General features: G+C 37.4%; 1 protein-coding gene across 1 annotated transcript in view; it reads left to right on the top strand.

Annotated features, from left to right (window-relative positions):
• The window catches only part of LOC140309584 (transmembrane protein 132C), a 236,508-nt gene that overhangs the window by 71,826 nt on the left and 143,380 nt on the right, over nucleotides 1-21,302 (top strand). The window contains exons 2-3 of the mRNA XM_072387505.1: nucleotides 5,518-5,936; nucleotides 6,597-7,174. Of these exons, the coding sequence (XP_072243606.1) occupies nucleotides 5,518-5,936; nucleotides 6,597-7,174 (997 nt within the window). The remainder of the gene's footprint in view (nucleotides 1-5,517; nucleotides 5,937-6,596; nucleotides 7,175-21,302) is intronic.

Genomic DNA, 21,302 nt, shown 5'->3' with positions numbered 1-21,302 from the left:
AAAAATACTTTTTTTAAAATGTAATTATCATTAAGTCTTTTTGTAGAATATAGGTAATTATGTTACTGTGTATAGGGGTTCGTCAGGTTTTAAAGTGTTCATTTATTATGTTTGACTACATTTAAAATGCCAGACAGAAAAAAGGCAGGCAAACAACAGCACAAAATAGGAACAAACAATATTGCGATAGAGTCGCAATACATCAACACCTTTTGTTGGTCTCAGTTAATGTATCCATTATAAGATTACTTGTTGTAGCAGTTTCCGGAGGATTGTGTCTACTTTCATAAAGCAATTTCACTTTTTGGCATCACATTTCTGAAGCCTACACAAGGGGACATTGGGTGAAATGCGGTGTACACCCTGGACATTCAAAACTTGGACTTCCCCATTTAAATTTTAAAATGCAGTTTCATTAACGCAAGTAAAGAAAGATACCGCAGGATCATCGTGAGACGATTGGTGTGAGAACTGTTGAAAGAAGCAGAGAAAGGGAGACCACCAAAATAAACCCCATGCTTGTGATGAATGCTCTGCTCAGAAATAGAAACCTCATCCTTCTTTCATCCTCTTCATCCTCCCTTACCCTTCCATGTCTATTCACCATTTTTTCTTTCTTTCCTCCATAACTCACACCATCTCGATCTCTGTAACTGTCTCTCTCTTCCCATCTCTTCCCGCCTCTCTCTCAGATAGCGTGCCATCTGTGTGATCAATGGTGTTCATTCTTCTCAGAAAACTTTCCCATGATGAATTTTCTTCCCGGTGCTGTATGCAATGAAAGGGATAAAAGCAAAGTCATGTAGTGATGTTTTTCATCTAACACTTCAAACCTGGGCATTTTAGTGTACGTCGACATTTGGTATAGAAAAGCAGTTGTTGTGTTTCAACTACATGCACAGAATACCTTTCTTCAATGGTCCAAAAAGAAAAAAGAAGCAGTAACTGAAAAAAAGGAAAACGCCATAGATTTGAACATGTTCAAGTTCACCTTTAGGCATTTGTTTGTGTAGTGATTTGTTGTTCTTTTAAGCCTCGTTTTACACTAAATTTAGTCTTAACACATGCACAAACACATACATGCAGGCACAGAAGGCTGATATGAAAAATAGCCCAAAAAATGTGTGTGAGTGTGGGTCTGTGCATGTGTGCCTGTCTCTAATTAAATGTAAAAATGTGAGTCAATATTTAACCAACACAATATCGAGCAACACTGATACCATTATCACATCTTGGTATCTCTCCTTCTCACTCATACCCATCTGGCTTTGCTCTTGCCGTCTTTCTTCCTGTCCTACACGCTCCACTGTGTTTTGATTACTGGCTGTATGTGTGTGTGTGTTTCTGTACTTGAAAATAGAGCAGGATGGACATTTTGGGGGGGAAGAAGGATCACAGATGGGCCTTGTCAAATCTCTGTACATCTGGCTTCATTCCTGTACAAAAGTTCCAACACACAAAACCACACACATACATTTATTTGTTATGTATGCTTTCTAAATCATGACCTCCTCAATACATATAGGTATATTTTCACTTCTTAGCATGTTGCGTACACATACTTATTCATGTGCACTGGAGTCTTCAGACATCCACACTCAGACACAGACACACAGAAGTACTGTGCAGCAGGACACAGTGGGTTTGGACTCCTGTTGTGTTTTCTGTTTGCCAAAATGATGATGCCAGAGAATGTGGACCATGCCAAATTTAATGGTAGCCAAAGGCATACCAGTGTAAGGATGACAAAGGGCCAACTTTACTTGTAGTAGAGCGCCTCCTATGGAGCCAAGATTGGTCTGTCTGACTGAGAATATTTTTTGTCTTTTCAATAGTGATCTCAGAAGATCTCAGAACAGAGAGATCTATGTGCTTTGTCATTTAAGTCAAATGTTTTGTTGCCCATAAATTACTGCAACTGTGACAGATTTGTGGTGGAAGGAGCAACAATGATAAATGTTATAACGAAATATGACTCGGATTTTGTTTAAAAATCATGATTATGACTGAAAACTGACACGAAAAGGAAACCGGCTCAAATCAGATTAAATGTGTCTTTTTGAAAACCAATCTTTGCCTGAATGAGAACGCTGTGGGTTTGTGTGAATGTGTGTGTGTGTGTGTGTCAGCTGCTCAAGGTCCCTGTCCGGGATGGGGACATATGCTTCATAAGACTCCTGTGGACACACATGCAGGCACCTCAAGGACACCCACAATGATAGAAAAGAAAAAAAGAGAAAAACCTGTAGCATCCAAAAGCTAATGTGCTGTTGTGCTCCGGCCACATGATCTGGATTCAAGCTGCATCTGAGAATTTTTCTACAAGACTTCTAATCTTACAGACACATCTGCATACATTGACTTCTAAAAGTTTGCCATTAAAAATTGTTGTGATTTTATTTTCATAGACTGATTTATCAAACAATGGATAAAGCAAAGATGCTGCATATTTTAGCTTAACATACTCAAAAGAAATTCAGATTCACTCTTGGTCCCTTTCACTAAGTACTCCACATCCATCCATGCAAATGATCTTACTGGAGACCATTTGGTGTCATTTGTGGCGACATATTTGCAGTCATCCTGTGTAATACACAGAAATGCCACCGTCGACAGTACGTCAAACTGCTGTCTTTGTGCACATCTATGCAGATATTTTGCCATCTTTTTCTCTTTCTATCACTTTTTGTCATTTTCTTCTTCCTCCTCCTCACACTTCCCTCCTTTACTGTGTTGCTTTCTTACTGTCTTCTGTTCCCTCTGCTTGGCTTTCTCCCTTTAAACATATCCCTATGTGCCCACGCACCATAACCAAACCAGCCTGCTTATTCATTTTACACTGAGGTATCATTTTATTTTTCTGCTCTCATTTTTTGTTTAGTTGCCTCAGTATGACTTGCCCCAAACAGCGCTATGCTGTCCCACCCTCATTATATTTTCACACTCCACTTCCCCAGGAAACAAAGATACACACAAACATACGTTTCCACACAAGCATACTACTGTATGTGTGCATTTCCTTTGTTTCAGCATGATTTAAACTGCAATCCCTTTGTGTGCTTATTGTTTAGGAAGATCTTAAATCTTAGGCCTAATGATATTTTTACAGTGCCTACTCTCACACATTTCAAACACAAGCCACTCCACACGTTACATAAATGTATAGTTTGTAAAAACTTGGTGAGTATCCCTGTTACAGTGTTTTTTTTTTGTTTTGTTTTGTTTTTTTCACAGGAGGTTGTAACTACTATAACTACCATAGGCAATAACCATATATAGATGAAAACCTCATACAACCCCTCTTTAAAGAATCAGAACTTTTAAACCTTATTTATGTACATAGCGGCTCAATTTATGAATGGTTTTACTGAATAAACCATTGTTATCTAAATGAATCACACTTGAATTTTTTCTTTGCTTAGGATAAACATCCATATTATTACATCCATGGACAGAATATATAAGAGCCAGGGTAAAGCTAACTTTTTACAAGATCTAAAAGAGTCGGGTTCTTATCTTCAAATCTCACACAACAGTATTAAAAACACAATGATGGAAAAAAAAAAAGAAAAATGTTTTTGCTTGTTTTTTTTATGCTGTTAAATTAACTCACCAACTAATGGTTAGAGTTAGGGTAACAGTACAGAAAAAGGTGTCTTCCTTTCACAATACAATAGGTGACACACAAATCTACATAATTAAGTATTTCTGACTGGAAACTGCTTCATATCAACAACATCTGCATATATAACAAAACCTAAGCAATACATTCCTGTCATCATATGGGGTGGGACTTGTCCGCAGCTTATTTAACATGAGCAACATGATGTTAGCTGTTGACATTGTGTGGCCTAATATAACTAAAAGCAATGCAGAGCCAACATAGTAGCCATGTACCAACTATTTTTACCTGAAACAGTATATTTCATGTAACGTTACACTTGCATATTGCAGCGATGCTAACTGCAGCAACTGTTGCTCATTGCTTTGCTCAACTATAAAGCCTCTATGAAATAAATATATTTATAGAATGTATTATGCTTTATTTCTATCAAGCTTACTCAAAATGCTAATAAAAATCTGTTGATTCAGTCATTTCACAGTATGCCAGTCACCAGTGTTAGAAGCTATGGCACTGATTTTCAGTATGGCACAGTTTAGTTAAAAACCATGAGCCGTATGCTCCACACCTAAAACGTAGGTGTACAAATCTTAAGGCTAATGTTTTTCATTAGCACTATAATTTACAGAGAGAATGGAGTAATACTCAAACACATAACAATTCTGGTATAAACTACGTGGACAAATTCCCCCCACTTTTTCGTCTTCCGAATCAGATTAAACATATACACCAACAGTACAGCTTCTATCGCATAATTTAGTTTTATTTTGTTAAGCGAAGAGTTTATGAGTCATTTTATGGGTTTCAAAAAACTTTGAAATCTTTCATCTAAATTAGACGTGTTTCGGGGAGTTAAAGGCCAGAAGAGGGGCTTTACATATTCATAAGCAGATTTTCCCATTAAATGTGAAATAAACAGAACTTTCAAACATTGACAACAGTATGTGTATGCTGGATAATGGGGAAAAAGCTACCAGAATTAGCTTTCTGGGCATTAAGCACTTGAATCACTGGCATTAAAGAGTCTATCTTTCTGTGAATTCTACTAAAGCATAATGCGATTAATTGCGGCTCATGTTGGCATTTAGCCAACATTCAAAGAGGTTCAAATAAATGATTTTTGAACTGAGTTCTGTGGTTGCACAGTACAATGCCGACAAGCAGATGGAGGATGGAGATTAGTTATTCTAACTCCCTCCAAACATGCCATTGGAACACCATGTCCTCTTTGGAAATGAGATACTACCCCAGCACCCCAATAATCCTTGGCTCCAAATTACCAGTGTTATGGTGGGAAGTCTGGAAATATATAGGGTGAAATTTGAGTGTAAATGTATGGAAATAAACTGCCAAGGAGCAAAATCAAATATTTGATATATGCTGGTGTAATGTTTTTTGAACAGGTGTATCAAGAAAACAAAAAAGATGCAATGATATAAGCTATGGTAGTGTGTCAATCACTTGAGCTAATGTTTTTATTCCCATCTCTCTATGAAGAGAGAGTGCCAAGAAACACCATGTAATATGGTTTGTGTCAGTGGGTGGCAATGCATGTGTGAATTTATGTAGAAAACCTGATTGATGTTTGCATGTGTTTACATCAGTGTGTGAGCACAATAAAGATGTATTTCACAGGTCAGTGAGCCTCAGTTTATATGGTGTTCATTTTGTTTTAGTAAATCATTAAAATTAAATGACACTTTTTTACAGCATTACAAGTTTTAGACGAGCATTGCATTTTCATATAATTACAATGCAGTTAATCTTTTTCTTTCTCTTCTCCACCCACACCCCTCTCTATTTCTCTATCATCTTTTTTATTTCAACCGCTGCTTTTTCTTCTTTGCATTATTTTCCTTATTTCCTACTTTCCTCTCTTATTTACCTGTCCTTAGTGTCAGACAGCCCAGCAGGAGTAGCAGGAGGTGGACTAGGTGGAGGGACAGACTCATCCCAGCCCCGTTTCTCCTCCTCCCTTCCCACTTACCTCCCTGTCCAATGCCAGCTAAATGGGGCCGACTCCGCCTTCTTCCTTCGGGAAGCCAATCAGGAGGTCATGCGTAACGGCAGCCTATCATCACGGACTGAGCCGTTCTTTCTCCACCAGCTAGAACCGAGTATAGCTGCGCCACAGCCCCTGCCTAGTGTCAATTGCAGTTATGGAAATTTGAGCATTGAGCGTCCAATCCCTGTGGAGCTCCTTCAAGGTCCTCCACCACATCTGCTGCTCTCAACCAACCAGGTGACACTAAACTGGAGGGTTAAAGGTCAAGTGGTGGTGCCCAAAGTCGGGTCAACAAGACCATGGATACAGGTACAATCATTTTCATGTTTAACTTTAAATATGCGTTGACCATTAACTCACATTTCACAACATTTAACATTTAACATTTCACAAAAGTTTTTCACAAACTCATCAATCCATGAAGGATGATCAAACCAACTGGCAATTAGTTTGTCCACTAACTGTAGAATTATTTTTTTTAAAAATGATATTGACAATTTTTGACTTCTTAGTCAGTATAAAAAAACTTTTGTTTGATTTATTTACTAAAGAACAATGCACCTGTCTTTGGTGTGACAGGCAAGACTTATTCATTCTTCTTTTACCTCAGACATTAAGCAAAGGTTATTTAGTGATAATCTTTACTATTAACTTTTACTTTTTAACCAAAAACTGCCCTTTTTAGCCTAAAAAAGGTGAGAGCAGTGGAAATTAACCAAAACAATAAAGTTGAAAACAAAAACAAACAACACGTAGAACTTAAGCTTGGGTTTTTACTTTGAGCAATACCATGAAATATAAAATGTATAAACAATGATCTTTTGTTTTTATGAATGGAGGAATAATTGTTTTTGTTTAAATATAATGCAAGATGTTCATCTATCTTTATCTATCTTGTCTTTCTTTTTTTCTGTTTCGTTTTCTAAATCTACTAGATATGACCTTTTTGTGTATCCAATGTCTCTTTAGGTACTGTTTTACCTGATAGGGCAGCGTTGGGATGAGCCTGACTCACCTACTCCATCCCTCCTCCCATGTGTCAGAGCCTTGGCCGTCCGTGACACCAGTGAAGCAGCACCCTCGGCAGGCTGCCGTCTCATGGGACCATCTGGCATCTGTGTTGTCCGTCTGGAGATTCCCCCAGCTTGGTTTACACCACCACAAGTGAGAAAAAGACCTTCCGAAGTGACTCTACCATCAGTGGATGTGTATTACTCAATTATACCAGTGGAAAGAGCCGGTCAAGAGTGTCCCTCAATTGTCTATGAGCCATGGAGAGCTCCGGGTGCAAATGTTGGGCCTCTTGGAGGCCTTGGCTTGGGCCTTGCAGGACAGTGGAGCTCCTTAGAGGATGGAGGTCTTCAGGACATGCTGAAAGCTGGTTCTGTGGAGATGAGCATGGGCCCGGTGTCTGCCAAAGGAGAAAGATTGCAGTTAGATCGAAATTTGGAGGTTCTTGTGCCACCCAGCCCAGTCCGGCTTGGCAAGACAGTGGCATTTGGCATCTATATGAAGTCTGATTCAAACATGGAACAGTTTACATTGAGGTAGGAACACAAATGCTGTCAAAGAATTTCTGCGTTTCGGTTTTGTTTAGCATTCTGGTCTCTTTTTTTTATCACATTATGTTTTTCAGTTATTCTCTGGTTGTTTTTGCCATCATCTCTGTTTATTCTTATCCTCCCCATTCATGCTTTCTTCTCTCAACTTTACCGACTCCTGGGGTTGATGGCTGTCACCTTTGTGTGCTTAGCCACTTTGAGGACCCAGCAGTGCAAATAACAACTTCATGAATATTCATGATTGGTCTAAACTAAACAAAACAGAAAATGAAAAGTAGAAAAAGGAAAAGGTGACGGGGATGTATTTAAGATTATGGAGACAGAGCAAAATGAAAGCCATGGGATAAAACTGGAGAGGATCTGGGTTACAGTGAATTGATGGGTGGTACCCTTAATTCTCAGGTGGACTTTTAAAAGTTTTTTGATAGAAGAAGAATGTCTGCACACAGTCTATCCTCAAAAATATCTCTAGTTTTTTGGGTGACTATAAGTTCACAATCATAGATCTAGAATAAGCTTGCATATAATTCCATCTCCTCCTCATCATTTCACTGACTTCAGGGATTTCAGGCAGACAAATGACAGATGTGCAATTTCATCATTCTATCCAGCGAACATCCCAGCACAACGGCTGGAGATAGCATAGCTGTAACAATTTACTCCTATGAGGTTAGCTCTGTTGAAAATATTAGAAAGTAACTTTTGAGGTTTTTGTCTTCATTGTTTCACTCACATTCAGATATTGAAACACAATGACCTTTTTTTTTTTTTTTTTTTTAGATATTTTACACATGTCATTTATAATTTATTTTGCTTGGTACAGCTTCAGTGGATGCATATCTTGACAGTAAAACCATACATTTTAACTATGTGGATGTGATGACTCTGTGTAGTTTCAGGCATAAGTATTTTATTTTGTTAAACTTGATAGATAACATATGGTAAAAGAAGATTTGTAAATTTCAAACCCAAAAAATTTGGGGATGCTTATTTGTTACTTTTTACTAAAGGTCTAAAAATGTGCAGTCATTATTGGGCAATGTTACTCTGAACAGTAATGTTCCATGATACATGACTATTGTGAGTAACTAATTACATTACAACTACATTTGATACAATCGGTTAATACCTAAGTACCTGCTTATATTGTTTTTTTTTAGAGTAACAAAATACACTGAATACCTGAATTGCAAAACTAGCCGCTAATATGTGAGGTTACTATTATTAACTCAGCATTGTAAGTTTGAATATCTAAAAGTGATAAATAAAGTATATTTTTAGAAGCAGGCAGTGCGAGTTTCTAATCTTTCAGACTTAGGATACATTTTCAAAAAGGGCAAAATAGGGCAGCACATTTTAAGTTCCATAATGGAAATATGCAAACTCCTTTTGGCACAGAACCGTCGTCATAGCGACTTAATGTATACAAGGTGAGCCGTGCAATACACAAAAACACCATTACATGGGTGGGAGCTTGACCAAATCAGCCTGGATCCAATCATTCAGTCAACTGACATGAGCATGTTTCATTTGATTTTTATTGTTAATTTATTTAGTTTTCTTTATGCGATGACCATCTTTAATTTGAAAATTATGGTCAAACAGCGACGTGGGCATAGAAATATATTTACACTGAGAGGAAACATTACATTTGAAGGGGGATGCGCTGTGACTTTATATACTAATGTGTTGCTGGTTACAATAAGACCCAAATTGTGCTTATTCGAAGTAAAAAGAAAAGAAAGCAGCTCACAATAGTGTCACTAAACATTTACTTGCAGGGCTAATCTGCAGCTATAGCAGTTCAAAGAGGTAGAAGTCATAGAGCTTTGATTAAACACTAAATGATTACAAATTGCTGGCACCTTCTTTAGTTTAACACTAACCTGAATTAGTTTTAAATCTGACTCACTGTTTTAAACTGAGTGGATAGGCCTCACAACTGTGTGATGAAATCACTACTGAGATTAACCATGGTTTTATAGAACCTTTGAAAAACTACTTAAAAAACTACTTCCTATTAGATATACTTTCAATGCATAACATGACATCTTCTAACTCCTAGTTCTTTCATATTAAATGCATGGACCTCATTTCTCATGACTTTTCTCCCTGTGACAGAGACACTTCTTCCCCTCTGCCTCTCACTTTATGCTCCAGAAGTCAGGAGAGAGAAGAGCTGTCTGGGAGGGCTTTGAGTGAGAAAACCTAAGCTCTTTTAAGTGGCAGGACTTCTGAGTGCTGCATTTCCACATGTGGCACACAGTTTGACATTGCTGACAACTAACAATATGGCACAGAGGATTTCTCTTATGGCAGCTTCGGCTCTATCGTCTTTGCGTCTCATTTGTATCATTTCACACTTACATCCGCAGTGGCAGCAGCTAAGGCGCTGTGAGTAGATTTAAGGAAGGGGAAGTGAAAGAGACAGGTTAGCATAATTAAAAGCACCTAATGTGACAGCAGTACATTTCCAGTCACATAATTACAGTGGGTGATAATTTGATTCTGTATTGCTGAGCATGAGGAAACACTTGTGAGGGAGATGATTGTCATCAATACTGAACTGATTATTTATTTTATTCATTATTATGATAGTTTTTTAACATTATGGTCTTAGCAAATTGGCTTATGCTTTCTAATATCTTTGTTAAAGATAAAAGCATGTCATTATGAGAAGGACCTGATGTCTTTTTTCTTTAACAATAAACTTAGAAAAAAAAGAGGAGTGGTTTGACTTTGCTGTTACTTAAGCCACGTGTGCGCTGACATAGATCCTGCAGATACCTTTTCTCTCCACTACGTATACATGCTTCATCCACATACATTAATATGGACACTGCACATGCTTGTCTGCTTTACATAAAAAGTGTAAGTATTACGAACAGTCTCACACACACACACAATCATGGACATTTAAAGGAATGATGAGTTGTCTTTGTTTGTTGCCCAACAGACACTTCTCAATTGTACCGTATCACTGGCATGTTTGTATGTATACACAACTACACACCTGTCTAGAAAGTCCAGTATAAAAACCAATATTTGTGTGTCTTACCTGCAACTCTTGCCCTCTGCCCGAGCATACACTCTGATGGATAATCTCTCATGTTAGAAGCACAGTCAGACATGTAATAAGGCTTAAGTGGATCTCATTCGTGCGTGTGAGTGTGTGCATCTGCGTATTTATATGTGTGACACATAATAAGCCTTAAGTGTGCTCCATTACTCTGAGGTGATGTGATTATGATAAACTGCTGAAGAGATGGGGCGACACGGAGAGAGGACGAAAGAGAGAGAGGGACAAAGGCCGAGAGGAAAGAAGGGGCGAGGAAATGAATGAGCGAAAATATTTTAGAAGATCCACGCCTTAACAAGAAAGATTGATAAATACAAGATGAGAAAGGCTTCCTTCACTCTTGTGGAAGAAAAGCAAACATAAGATGTATGGACAGTTAACATAAACAGGACAAATTTGATCAAGTGGGCATTGTTTTGTATCACCTGTCACTGGACTTCCACATAATCATACGCGCTTTTCTCACTTTGAGATGAGACTACTTGTCTGTAGACACCTAAAACTATGGTTGTACATAGTGGAGACATCAGATACTGATTAGACTGTGTTTTCTTTCAGAGTTAAATTTTGAGTGGCAGCTTTTGATAGTTTTATATGTTGAGGTTTCTTTATCTAAACCACATTTAGGAAAGCGTTGATGTCACCAGATGCATCTCTATCAATAATGAACTTAATCTATGCAGTTTTATATGCCTTTGAGCCAAAAACTGCATCATCTTTGTAATGGTACTTCATCCTTTCATATGAACATGAAAATAAGACCTTATTAGATGCAGATTTATTGTACAATATTGTACTATTATTTTATATACAAACTCATCAACCTTCAACCTAGTTATTTAAAGACTTTCAAGTGTTTAAATCTTTTATAGTAATCTGATCATGAGTGGAAATAATAATGCATTTTATCTCCTACTTTGACTCTCCTACTCCATATTTAAGTGATTAACATCCCAAAAAAATATGATAGACGTGCACGTTTTCAGACTGAACACAAACTTGGATATCAATGAAAATAATCAGTTTGCCCTCATAATAAGGAATTCAACTTAAATGGACCTCTTCACTCTAAAAGGTATTGAATCATTCTAAGCCATGTTTCACTTCAGTCTACTTACGTTGTGTCTCTTCCAAAATACAGTTTCTTGGTAATGGAAAAGAGGGAAAAACTTGATGATGAATTCATATTCCATGCATAGGTGAAAATGAGTTAAATGTATTTAGTACAAAATGCAAACCTAAAAAAACGCTTGGCATAGAAGCGTGATGCTTCTAATGTATGACTAGTTTGGCATTTCAGCATTTTTCAACATTGGAAATATTGACAGAGTGAGGTTCAAAGTGATTAGTATCTCCCTCATTAAAGAGCTGTCATGTTGAGCTGTGATGTCGTTCTTTGGTTAGCTAGTTAGCGAGATGATCAGTGATGAGGAGATAATTGCTATTTATGTATGTATCTGTGAGTAGGATATAAAGACAGATTCAAATAATGATTATTTAAAGGAAACTTTAACTCTCTGTTTGTGTTTGGGCATTTTATTTATCCTCTCTCATGAGTGCATGCACCCCACCTTTAATTTGGTGGCAAAGTGGTCTGGTTGCTTTTACATGGTCATACCTGCAGTCACATTAAGTCCAACTTATAAACGTTACCAAATCACTTTTAACATGGAGGAATACAGAATAAATCTAGACATACAGAATACAGATACATTTTTTTCATATTGTATCACTACCAATCACAGATACCTGAAAAGTAACACTCAGCCTGGTTACACACACATTTTATTTGATTACAGTTGCAGCTCGACTCGGCCATTTATTTGGTCCTCTGTCCCTGTCCCAGTATACATGCATAAGAGCATGCTTATTGGGAATTGGCTGTATTAATAAACACTTACAATTTACTGTTTTGACAGAGAGGCAAAAGGATTAAACTTTGGAGAATCTGCAGAGTACCCAGACCCATCTGAGTTGAGTTGAGTTAAACGTATAAAGTCAGGAGTAATTTGATCACCGACTGCATTATCTGGATGTGTTGGTCTGGGTTTAAGAGGCTCAGTTTCATATATAATTTCAGTCGGACTAACATGTTTACATGCGCTTTCAGTCCATCGGCCGAACAATCTTTTTTTTTCTTCTGGCGTCATGTAAACATTCTTGCTTAAAAGTTTCAGAGTAGGGTTACAGGTAATTCAGAAATTGTTTGACTGCAAAAAGGAGTTCTACTGGTTAACACAAGTAAAATCATTTTGAAAATGTCTTTGGAAGTTTTGGGAGACAGTTGAGGGCCTGTCACTGTCCACATAAATATGTTGACCGATATCTCCAAATGAATTGTAGGTATGAGAGTACATCTGTGTCTGCCCGTGTGTTAAAGCTATAATGGACTGGTGGCCTATAAAGGGCTTTAGCCACCTTTCTACATATAGCAGCTGGGATAAAGCAAAGTGAGAGAATTAATAGATTTTTGAAATTTCAGATATCTAGATAATAGAGCTGATCTCATCAGCGTTAAAACATTTCATAGGACGTGAGACGTAACCTCCTGTAATGTCTCCTCTCATATCTGAAAAGCTATATATTCCATCTATTTTCCCTCTTTAAGAGTTACCACATGAATGAGGCCAAGAGAGAATAATTAAAAGTCAAAATTGTCCTTGGCTGAATGACATGAAGCTGTATTTTTCATATAGAAAAAAAAGAAGGTAATTCTAGCTCTAAAGAAGGCTTATGATTTTTTAAATACATTTATTTAATTTGTGTGGTATGTATTTATCTTTTATTTTGGGTTTGTGAATTTATGTTTGTGTTTGCTACTGTGTGGAAGTGGATTAGTGGATTTTTTTTCTGGGATCAGGAATAAGACTTGCTTCTAAGGACCAGCTCTCTGGCGGTTACATTGCTACATTGCACGCTTCGTCCTGTGTCTCTTTTTCTCTCTCACACACACATTCTTACAATGTCTTGTCTGCCTTTATTTCATTGCTCCACTATCGATTTCCATAAGTTGTATTTTGTGACAGAAAAATCAGAAAAAGAAATGTAAACACTTATATACACTTTGACTTTCAATTCCTTGTAGACTGTTTCCAAAATATTTCAGTTTTTATCTCATCAACTTTTTTACATTTGTCAGTACAGCCATTCATACATGTCAGGCCTGTGACACATTCCAAGGAAAGTTAGGGCAGTAAAGCTTTTACCCTTTTGTAATGTTGCTATTCCTTTTCACAACACTTAAAATACATTCTGAGGAAACGAAGCAATGGAATTTTTCAGATGTTATTTTGTTCCCTTCTTCCTGCAAACACCACTGGATAAAAGCCTCCATATCTGGATGCTTGAAATCTGTGTGTTGAAATCAAGCACACATCATGCTCTGGAAGAAGACAGACATGTCCTCAGCTGTATCTGGGGCTGAAAACTTAATCCCATGCAGATACTTTGAAACTCAGTTATGTTTTTCACATTGTGATTTCAGTTTTTCCAGTTAAGTTTCCTTAGACATAAACACACATCACAAGTTATGAAACTGCAGTCTGCATGGATTTAAGTTCCTTCACTTATGTGTTTATCATCAGCGCAATCTCACTGCTGAACATTTGACGGCTGTGTTTGTCCACTATACAAAAACATAACAGTGTCAAAACAGAGGCTCTAAAATTGTGAGTTAGGTTGCCTATTGTATTTTACAGGGCAGGTTGGCAAACCCCAGACATGTGTTTTTATGTCATGTCAAGACCAATGTGTAAAAGGTTTAGAAAGTGCTGGGTCAGAGTTCAAACTGCAGTTTTATTTGTGACTGTCCACAGAAAAATATCAGCAGGCATTTTCCTTTAACATCCTTACAAGTGTTTTTATGTGTATTTTAAAGAAATAAAAAAATATTCCACATTCTGGTGTGAGATTGTGTTGGCATGATAGATGCAATAGTGAACTTCAACTGTGACCTTTTTAATTTGCATGGGAAAGTGACAGGATCAGTAGTGTGCAGCTTGAAGCTGTGGCTGTAGATGTTGTAATAATGTTTAAACAACCCAGTCTTGCACGAAAACATGAAATAAACATGTTTTTTCACTTGCCCAAATGGTGGTAGTGTCAGAGTCGAGACCTAAAAATTGTAGGCATCGGTTTTCATGACCTGTAGTTGATGCAAACCTTGTGTTTATTAATATTTAAGCCAAACAATATGTTTTCTATCCCTACCCTGTCCCTGACCATATCTCTGCTATTATTTAAGCTTAATCACATATTAAAGCCTAAACCAACCAATGTGACCAACAGCAAAGTACAATGTCAGGCCGTATAGGACTCAAACTTGGTTCTCTTCCTTTACAGTGCATGGTGTAATACCTTGATGCTTTTTGAACTTGCAGTAGTTGTGCAATATTGCATTTGTGAAAGTTAAACATACTTAAAAATGTGAGCTTTTCACAAATTTTCCAATAAATGCACAAGTATGTGTTGTTGTTTTTTTTTTTAGAGCCTGGCCATGATATTGAAGTACGTAACAATTCTGTAGCCCAGAAAGTAAAGTAGTATTAACATTTTTTTAACCTTTTCTGTGAAACATTTTTTGCATTGTGCACTATGTAGTCCGTCTTTAATCTTATGTTATTGTTACACTCAACATTATCAACTCTGAATATTACACATCTTCCTTAATTTCCTGGAGGGAACCTCCTGAGGGATAAATAAAGCTCTGTCTGTCCGTCTATAGAGTCGCAGGGTTAACTGACTTCTTACTGTTTTTTATTATACCTTCAATCTCATATATTCCCTTTTGAATATGAAAGCTACACCTTTACAAGCAAAATATGGTAAACTGGTGAACACACAAACACAAACTCTCCTTATTTAACCGAGTGTCACTCAGTATCTTTTTATTCCCATAATCCACCCTGTGCTATCGTTCTGTCTCCTGCCATCCTCCTTTAGTTTCTCCTCACTGTATCCCTTCAGTTTCCCCGTCACCACCTCCTTTCCCCCCCAGTCTCCTCTTTTAGTCCCTCAGTCTCTCTTGTTCCATCTCTAATCGGTCCTGAATATTCATGAGGGTGTTATTTGCATTGCTGGCTCCTGAAAGAGGCTGAGTACACAAAGGTGACAGCCATCAGCCTAGAGATAGTGCTGGTGTTTGTGCATTTTGGGGTGTGGATTTGTGTGAGGGCAACTAAAAAAACAGAGGTAAACAGAGAAGAGGAGAAGATGAAATGGAAGGAGCAGAGTAAGACAGAAAGAAGTGACACATTTTTTCTTGCTAAATAATTGACATCTCAAATTATAGTGAATACGTTTCAGTGTGAAAGTGTTTGAAATGAATTTAAAACATATTTGCTTTGTATGTCAGTTTTTTAAATGGCAGTGATTGTTTGCTGACCTGCGCTTTCACTGTCTCGTCACACAAAATTCCTCACCTTTCATTTTGAATCCAGGCACTCCTGTCTTTTTTCTTCTACCTTCCTTTGTGTTCCACTGTAGCTCTTTGAGTTTGAGCCTGCCAATGCCAATTTAGGGATACTTTATATGGAAATGCCAGGCCACTTATTGTTCCCGCCACTCCCTGTTGCAGGATAGAGGAGCCCCATTTAGAAACCAGGCTCCTCAAAACAGCACCTGCATTCCTATGTGCAGATGATGCACCAGTTGCTTAGAGTAGCTCCTTTTAAATCAAACATATATGTCTGTGTTTTCTGTGTGTTTGAGTTTTTCCCTCTAAGTTACCTCAGGAGTTATAAAAATAAGTTTTAGGATAAGGTTGTTTTTATTCTAACAAGATGGGTGGGAAACAGCTGATATTTATACTAATGGAAAGAAATCCTCTCCTGAAGCTAAGCCTTTTCTTTTTTCTCCTCCAAAAAACATTTTATTCTATTTTCCTGGGACACATGAAAACATATTGTTTACAATATTATTCTGAGACTTGCTGAAATAAGGGACAGATGTTCTTCTTGTAGAAGTCCCAGTCTAGCTTGCAGTGAACTTACTTTATATGATGGCTAAAATCAGTGTCTAGCAGTCTACAATTCATCTTAGATGTTACTGTTTCACACAGGTGGAAGTCCTGTGACTGCCTTTTTCTTATTCTTTTCTTAGCTTTTCTTTGGTTATGTATGCCCGAAATCCACTTGGTTAGGTTTGAGAAATGACTAATGGTTAAAGTTGGGAAGTAAACAGACAAACCAAGCTGATTTGCCTGAGGAATGTTCACATTAAAATGTCTTTTTATGTAATGTAATTTTCCATTTTCCTCCGCTGTAAATGGCTATCTTGTAATTCCAGATGCGTGCTTGACAGTCCTGTCCTTGGATAAGATAAAAAAAAAAAAGTCTGCCAATGCGGCAAGGTGATTAATGTTGGACTTTAAAGAGTGACTTTATGATGACACTGTTGTCTGTGTGTTGCTTTGATTAACTACAGACAAACTGATTGCGAAGTTTGGTTGCATTTGACTATTGTCAAAGTAACACAATGGCACTGAGCCTCAGTTACAAGGTTAGTGCAGAGCAGCAGTTGTGGCAAAAAAGGCATACAAGAATCCCTTAATGAGGATTTTTTTTGGTGCAGTCTATGAATGAAATCAATTTAATTCAATACTGGAGTAAGGGAATGATAAAGCTTATATGAAATGTCTCTTAATGTGACAACTGTCAAGTTAAAATCCAAATGGTGAGAGATGAAGACGAACAGGGACATTTACAGTCAATATAGCTAAAATGAATTAAAAGGCGAGACTAATATGCTTTTTCTGTCATCCTTACTGTAAAGACGATTTGTATCGGCACTTCAGAACCTAAGAGATGCTCAAAAAAATCTTTATATTTTGTAAAAACAAAGTACTTCATCTGAAGGACTCAAATTAAAAGGCTGAAAATGGCTCACCTCTTCATCCATGCTCTGGGAGTGGAGCAGTACTGACGGTGTTCACTGATCTTGAGAAAGTGGCTTGTTTGTATTAACTGTGCTGCTTCAATTGGGTTTTGTAGGTCTCTGTCTTAGAGGAGTTATGATATCCTTAAAACATAAAAAGATCTGGCGATAATGAGAGAAACTGATATCTAATCTATCCATGCATGTTTATTAAAATGTTTACATGTTGTAAGATTTATCTCGGTGTTTTACCCTATCCCATGATCTTCCTTTCTAGTGTTCCAAGGACTAATTATCGTTATTTTTTGTATTTCTTTTCTTTTTTATCTAGCAAAAAGAAAGAGTAGGCCTATATGCTATAGGTGTCTACCGTTTTGTTTTTTGTAAATGCTTAATCTTTAAGCACTTACACAAGTTTGTGCCATGCACAGAATAATCTTATTTGTGCTCAATCATGTGTAACTGTCTTCCTCTCCTCCTTTCAGTCGCAATTCAGCTATTGAATCGCTGTCACATTTGCCCACTGAACCAGTGAACCACCATCAAAACTACAAATTCTTTTTTGTAAACATACGGCTTACCCGCCATGACAGTAATGGCCTTTGTGTTGTTACAATTTCAAAGTTCCAGCACAGTAGACAAAAATCAAACTGCAGTAATCTTGTGTTTTTGTATTTAGTGGTGCATGTTTCTAAGATGTGTGATCAAACATAAGAAGCAATTGTGTCAAGCAGCTGATCCAGGGAATAAACCAATGGATCTGTGCTTAAGACTTCCCACCAAACCTGTCCAATGATGTGTATGGGTTTAGTCGTGAGGTGTGTGATCACTGGAGACGTTCTTGTGGAAGTAAGGCTGCCATTTCTCATTCTGGGCATGTTCCACACTCATAGATTAGATACAGTTTAATGAACCTTTACCAAAAACAAATTTTGAGCTAAATCCCTCAAAGGGTTCTTCAAGCATCCCACCAGCAGCAGCAGTCACTTGGTGTTTTCCTTTCTTCGTGCTACATGACCTTTATAAGCTCATGAGGGTGATGTATCGCAGGGCACTGTGACACTGACCCTTGTAGTCCACAGGCTGCTTGTAATGTTGTGATCTGGGAAAGCTGATCTTACTCAACTATTGCACTCATTGTCAAATCACTCTGGACAAGATCTTCACCTGAGCACATACAACTTTAATGACTGTGTTACTTATTAATGAAGGAATTGAAGAACCTCTGAAGTCCCTTTGGTTTCAGAGTGTGTTGATTCCTCAGGGAATGGAAACAGACCGTCTTAACCCTTTCCACTGTAGAATTTTTTTTTAAACCAGGCTGTCTTAGGCTTGAATGCAACCTGTTGTCATTCACTGGAGGTTCAGATCACAGCATAAAAAGGTTCTCAAGTATGTCTATGATCGATATTGATTTTGTCTTTAAGTCTGGTGGTGATGCCGGGAAGTTTTAAAATTGCATCAATAACATTATTTTTCAGACCGATTGTGTTCAGGCTGTTCTTTTACAGTAACTTATGGTTATGACCAGGCAGCAATGAAAAATTTTACAGCTGCTCATTGATGTCTTTTCATATTCATATTTCTAAGTATAGTTATCATTCTGTTTATTATGTGGCACTTTGGTCCTAGGGGCAGTTAATTGCTTAACTAAGAACTAAAATCACATTTATAACAGATGCTCCTCATTTATGTGGTATGGTAGGAATACATAGCTGACTCTGTGATTGACCATCATACTTCATGTTTGCTCGTTTATCAGTGTTAATTTGCCAGCTAATCTCCTCATTAAGCTCAGTGAGAACATTAGCCTAACAAATTAGAGCTGATGAATGGGCTATTATTCATAGCAAAAACCGTACTCTCTCTCTCTCTTATTTTTTCTGTTTCCTCTCTTCCTCCTCAACCCCACACTCATCCCTCTCATTCTTGTCTTTACTGTAAATCTTCCCATCAATATTTTTATTATCTGGTGTACAGTATGCTGAGCCTATATTGAGACATGACTAAATCTTAAATAGTGTTGCATACTGTGTAAAATTTACAAAATTGTTCCAGAAGTGGTTAAGATGGAGGAAGAAAGAATGTGTTTGGAGATATATGTTTCCAGTTCAGGCCATGGATGTGCCTCAGATATAAAGCTGTAACAAGATGTGAAAACGTGTTTGTTGGCTGAGTAGCTTATTGGAAAAACAAAGGCATCATGGATGCCTCTAGCCTTTATTCTATTTTCTACCATCTTTTCTTCTCTGTAAACCCGTTCTAATCTTAGCAGTACTTAACAAAAAATGTTCCAGCTTGCACACATTCCTACTTGTATACACTCCCTTTTTCACACAGTCTTCAAAAGTGGTATGTGGTTTGATCTCTTTTGTGCTCTTTGGTTCTGAAAGTAGCCACAAATCTGTCTTATATTGCAACACCTATGGAGGAAAGCCACAGACCTCCTGGGCCTGCAAGCTTTTTGTTTACATGTATCTCATAGAGGATAAGAGAAAGAAAAGAGACCAATGAGCGGTTTGGGTGAAATAAGAGGAAATGAGGGGTGTGTGTGTGAAAGTGGAACAGATAAGAGAAGAACAGAAAAAGGAAGCATATATCTCCTTCATTTCTCTGTCAATATTCCTATATTCTCATAACCCTCATCTATTGTCTCTTATGTGCTGCCTCTGTTTCTCCTCATTAGTATTTATTATGTGTGTTGTACAGTCAGCTAATTAATCTAAGTAGCCATCTTGTGATTAGTTGCCTAACAACCTCATAGAGGGACCCATCTTTATCTGCCCATAGAACTCGATCCACAAAGATACCTTACTCACACACACACACACACACACACACACATACACACACACATCATTGCACTCACGCAAACACACACACATGCATGGGCATAAAAGAGTTTTCCTCTTCACCGAGAGACACATTTTTTATGTAAGATATGTGAAGAAATCATTGAGTTACGTCATGCTTGGATCAGGTTTTTTATGGATTTCTGTGTGGCATGTTCTCTATAAAGTTGTTCAAGTTGTTTATCAAGTTTCAAGAGGTAGTAACTGACAGATTACAAAACCAACAGAAAACTCCCATCTTTTTGATGCACATTTTGATTTCCTTTCACTGCCATGCCTTTAGATCAGTATTGACTGTGAGCTTGACAACTGAAGTGTTCAGAGGTCGGGAATAAAAATCTGCATTCGTATTGAAGCAAACATTGATAATATGTCCTTAAAGTAGCCATGATGAAATTTTAATTTTCATGTCATTATTCTGTGACATAGTCCATCTGCTACTGATGATGATTATATTACACAGCTTGATCTAATTATCATTTTTCCTTCCTTTTTTTTTGTTTTTCAGTATTTGGCCTGGTAAGGATTCAAGTTTGATTGGAATTTAGGTAATAATTCATTTCCATAGTATGGGGCTCAAATTAAGAGGTCATATAAGGTTCTGCAGAACTTGATGACACTGAGAAACATCTCAAATATGCAGGGCAGTGGATTCCAAGAAACAGGTTTGAGAATTACATGGAAACTAGGGAGTCCTTCAGCAAACAGTATTGTCCGCTCATTCACTAATTAATTTGAATTTAATTCAGCTTTATTTATACAGTGCAAAATCCTGACAAATGTCATCTCAAGGCATTTAGTTCACTATATAGTAAGTCAGCCATTTTTGTAGTGCTGTTCGAAATTTCAACGGAAACTTTTCATTCACTATTTAGTGCACTGCATACTTGTGACATGGTACACTAAAAGTAGTATATAGAAGCTGTACACTTCATTGATTGAAACAGACCATCATACATTGTGCCCTGCAAACAGCAGCTGACAGAGCGTGTTTGAAAGAGACAGAAGACAGTGTGTTCAAAGACCTGCTGTGTGATGCTAAACTAAGCGTTGAAATGATGAAGATTGTTTTTGCTGCATTGTTCATATTGTTGTGAAATAGGTAATTATCTGTGGAGGTAAAATTCAGCTCTGGGTGAGTGAACAAGTGGACATGCACAGCTCATGGACATTTGATAGTCAACAGCTTGTCTCATGTCTGTTCTATTTACACACACTTTGATAGATTTAGCTTTAAACCTCTTATGATTTAGCAAGAGCCATCAGCCAGTTTCAGCCAGTTTCAGCCATCCCATCAGAAGGACCACAG

Source organism: Leuresthes tenuis, unplaced genomic scaffold (genome assembly GCF_036924035.1).
Source record: "Leuresthes tenuis unplaced genomic scaffold, fLeuTen1.0.hap1 SCAF_6, whole genome shotgun sequence".
NCBI classification, from domain to species: domain Eukaryota; kingdom Metazoa; phylum Chordata; class Actinopteri; order Atheriniformes; family Atherinopsidae; genus Leuresthes; species Leuresthes tenuis.
The sequence above is the reverse complement of the archived record's forward strand: the minus strand, read 5'-3'. Positions and strand labels throughout refer to the sequence as shown.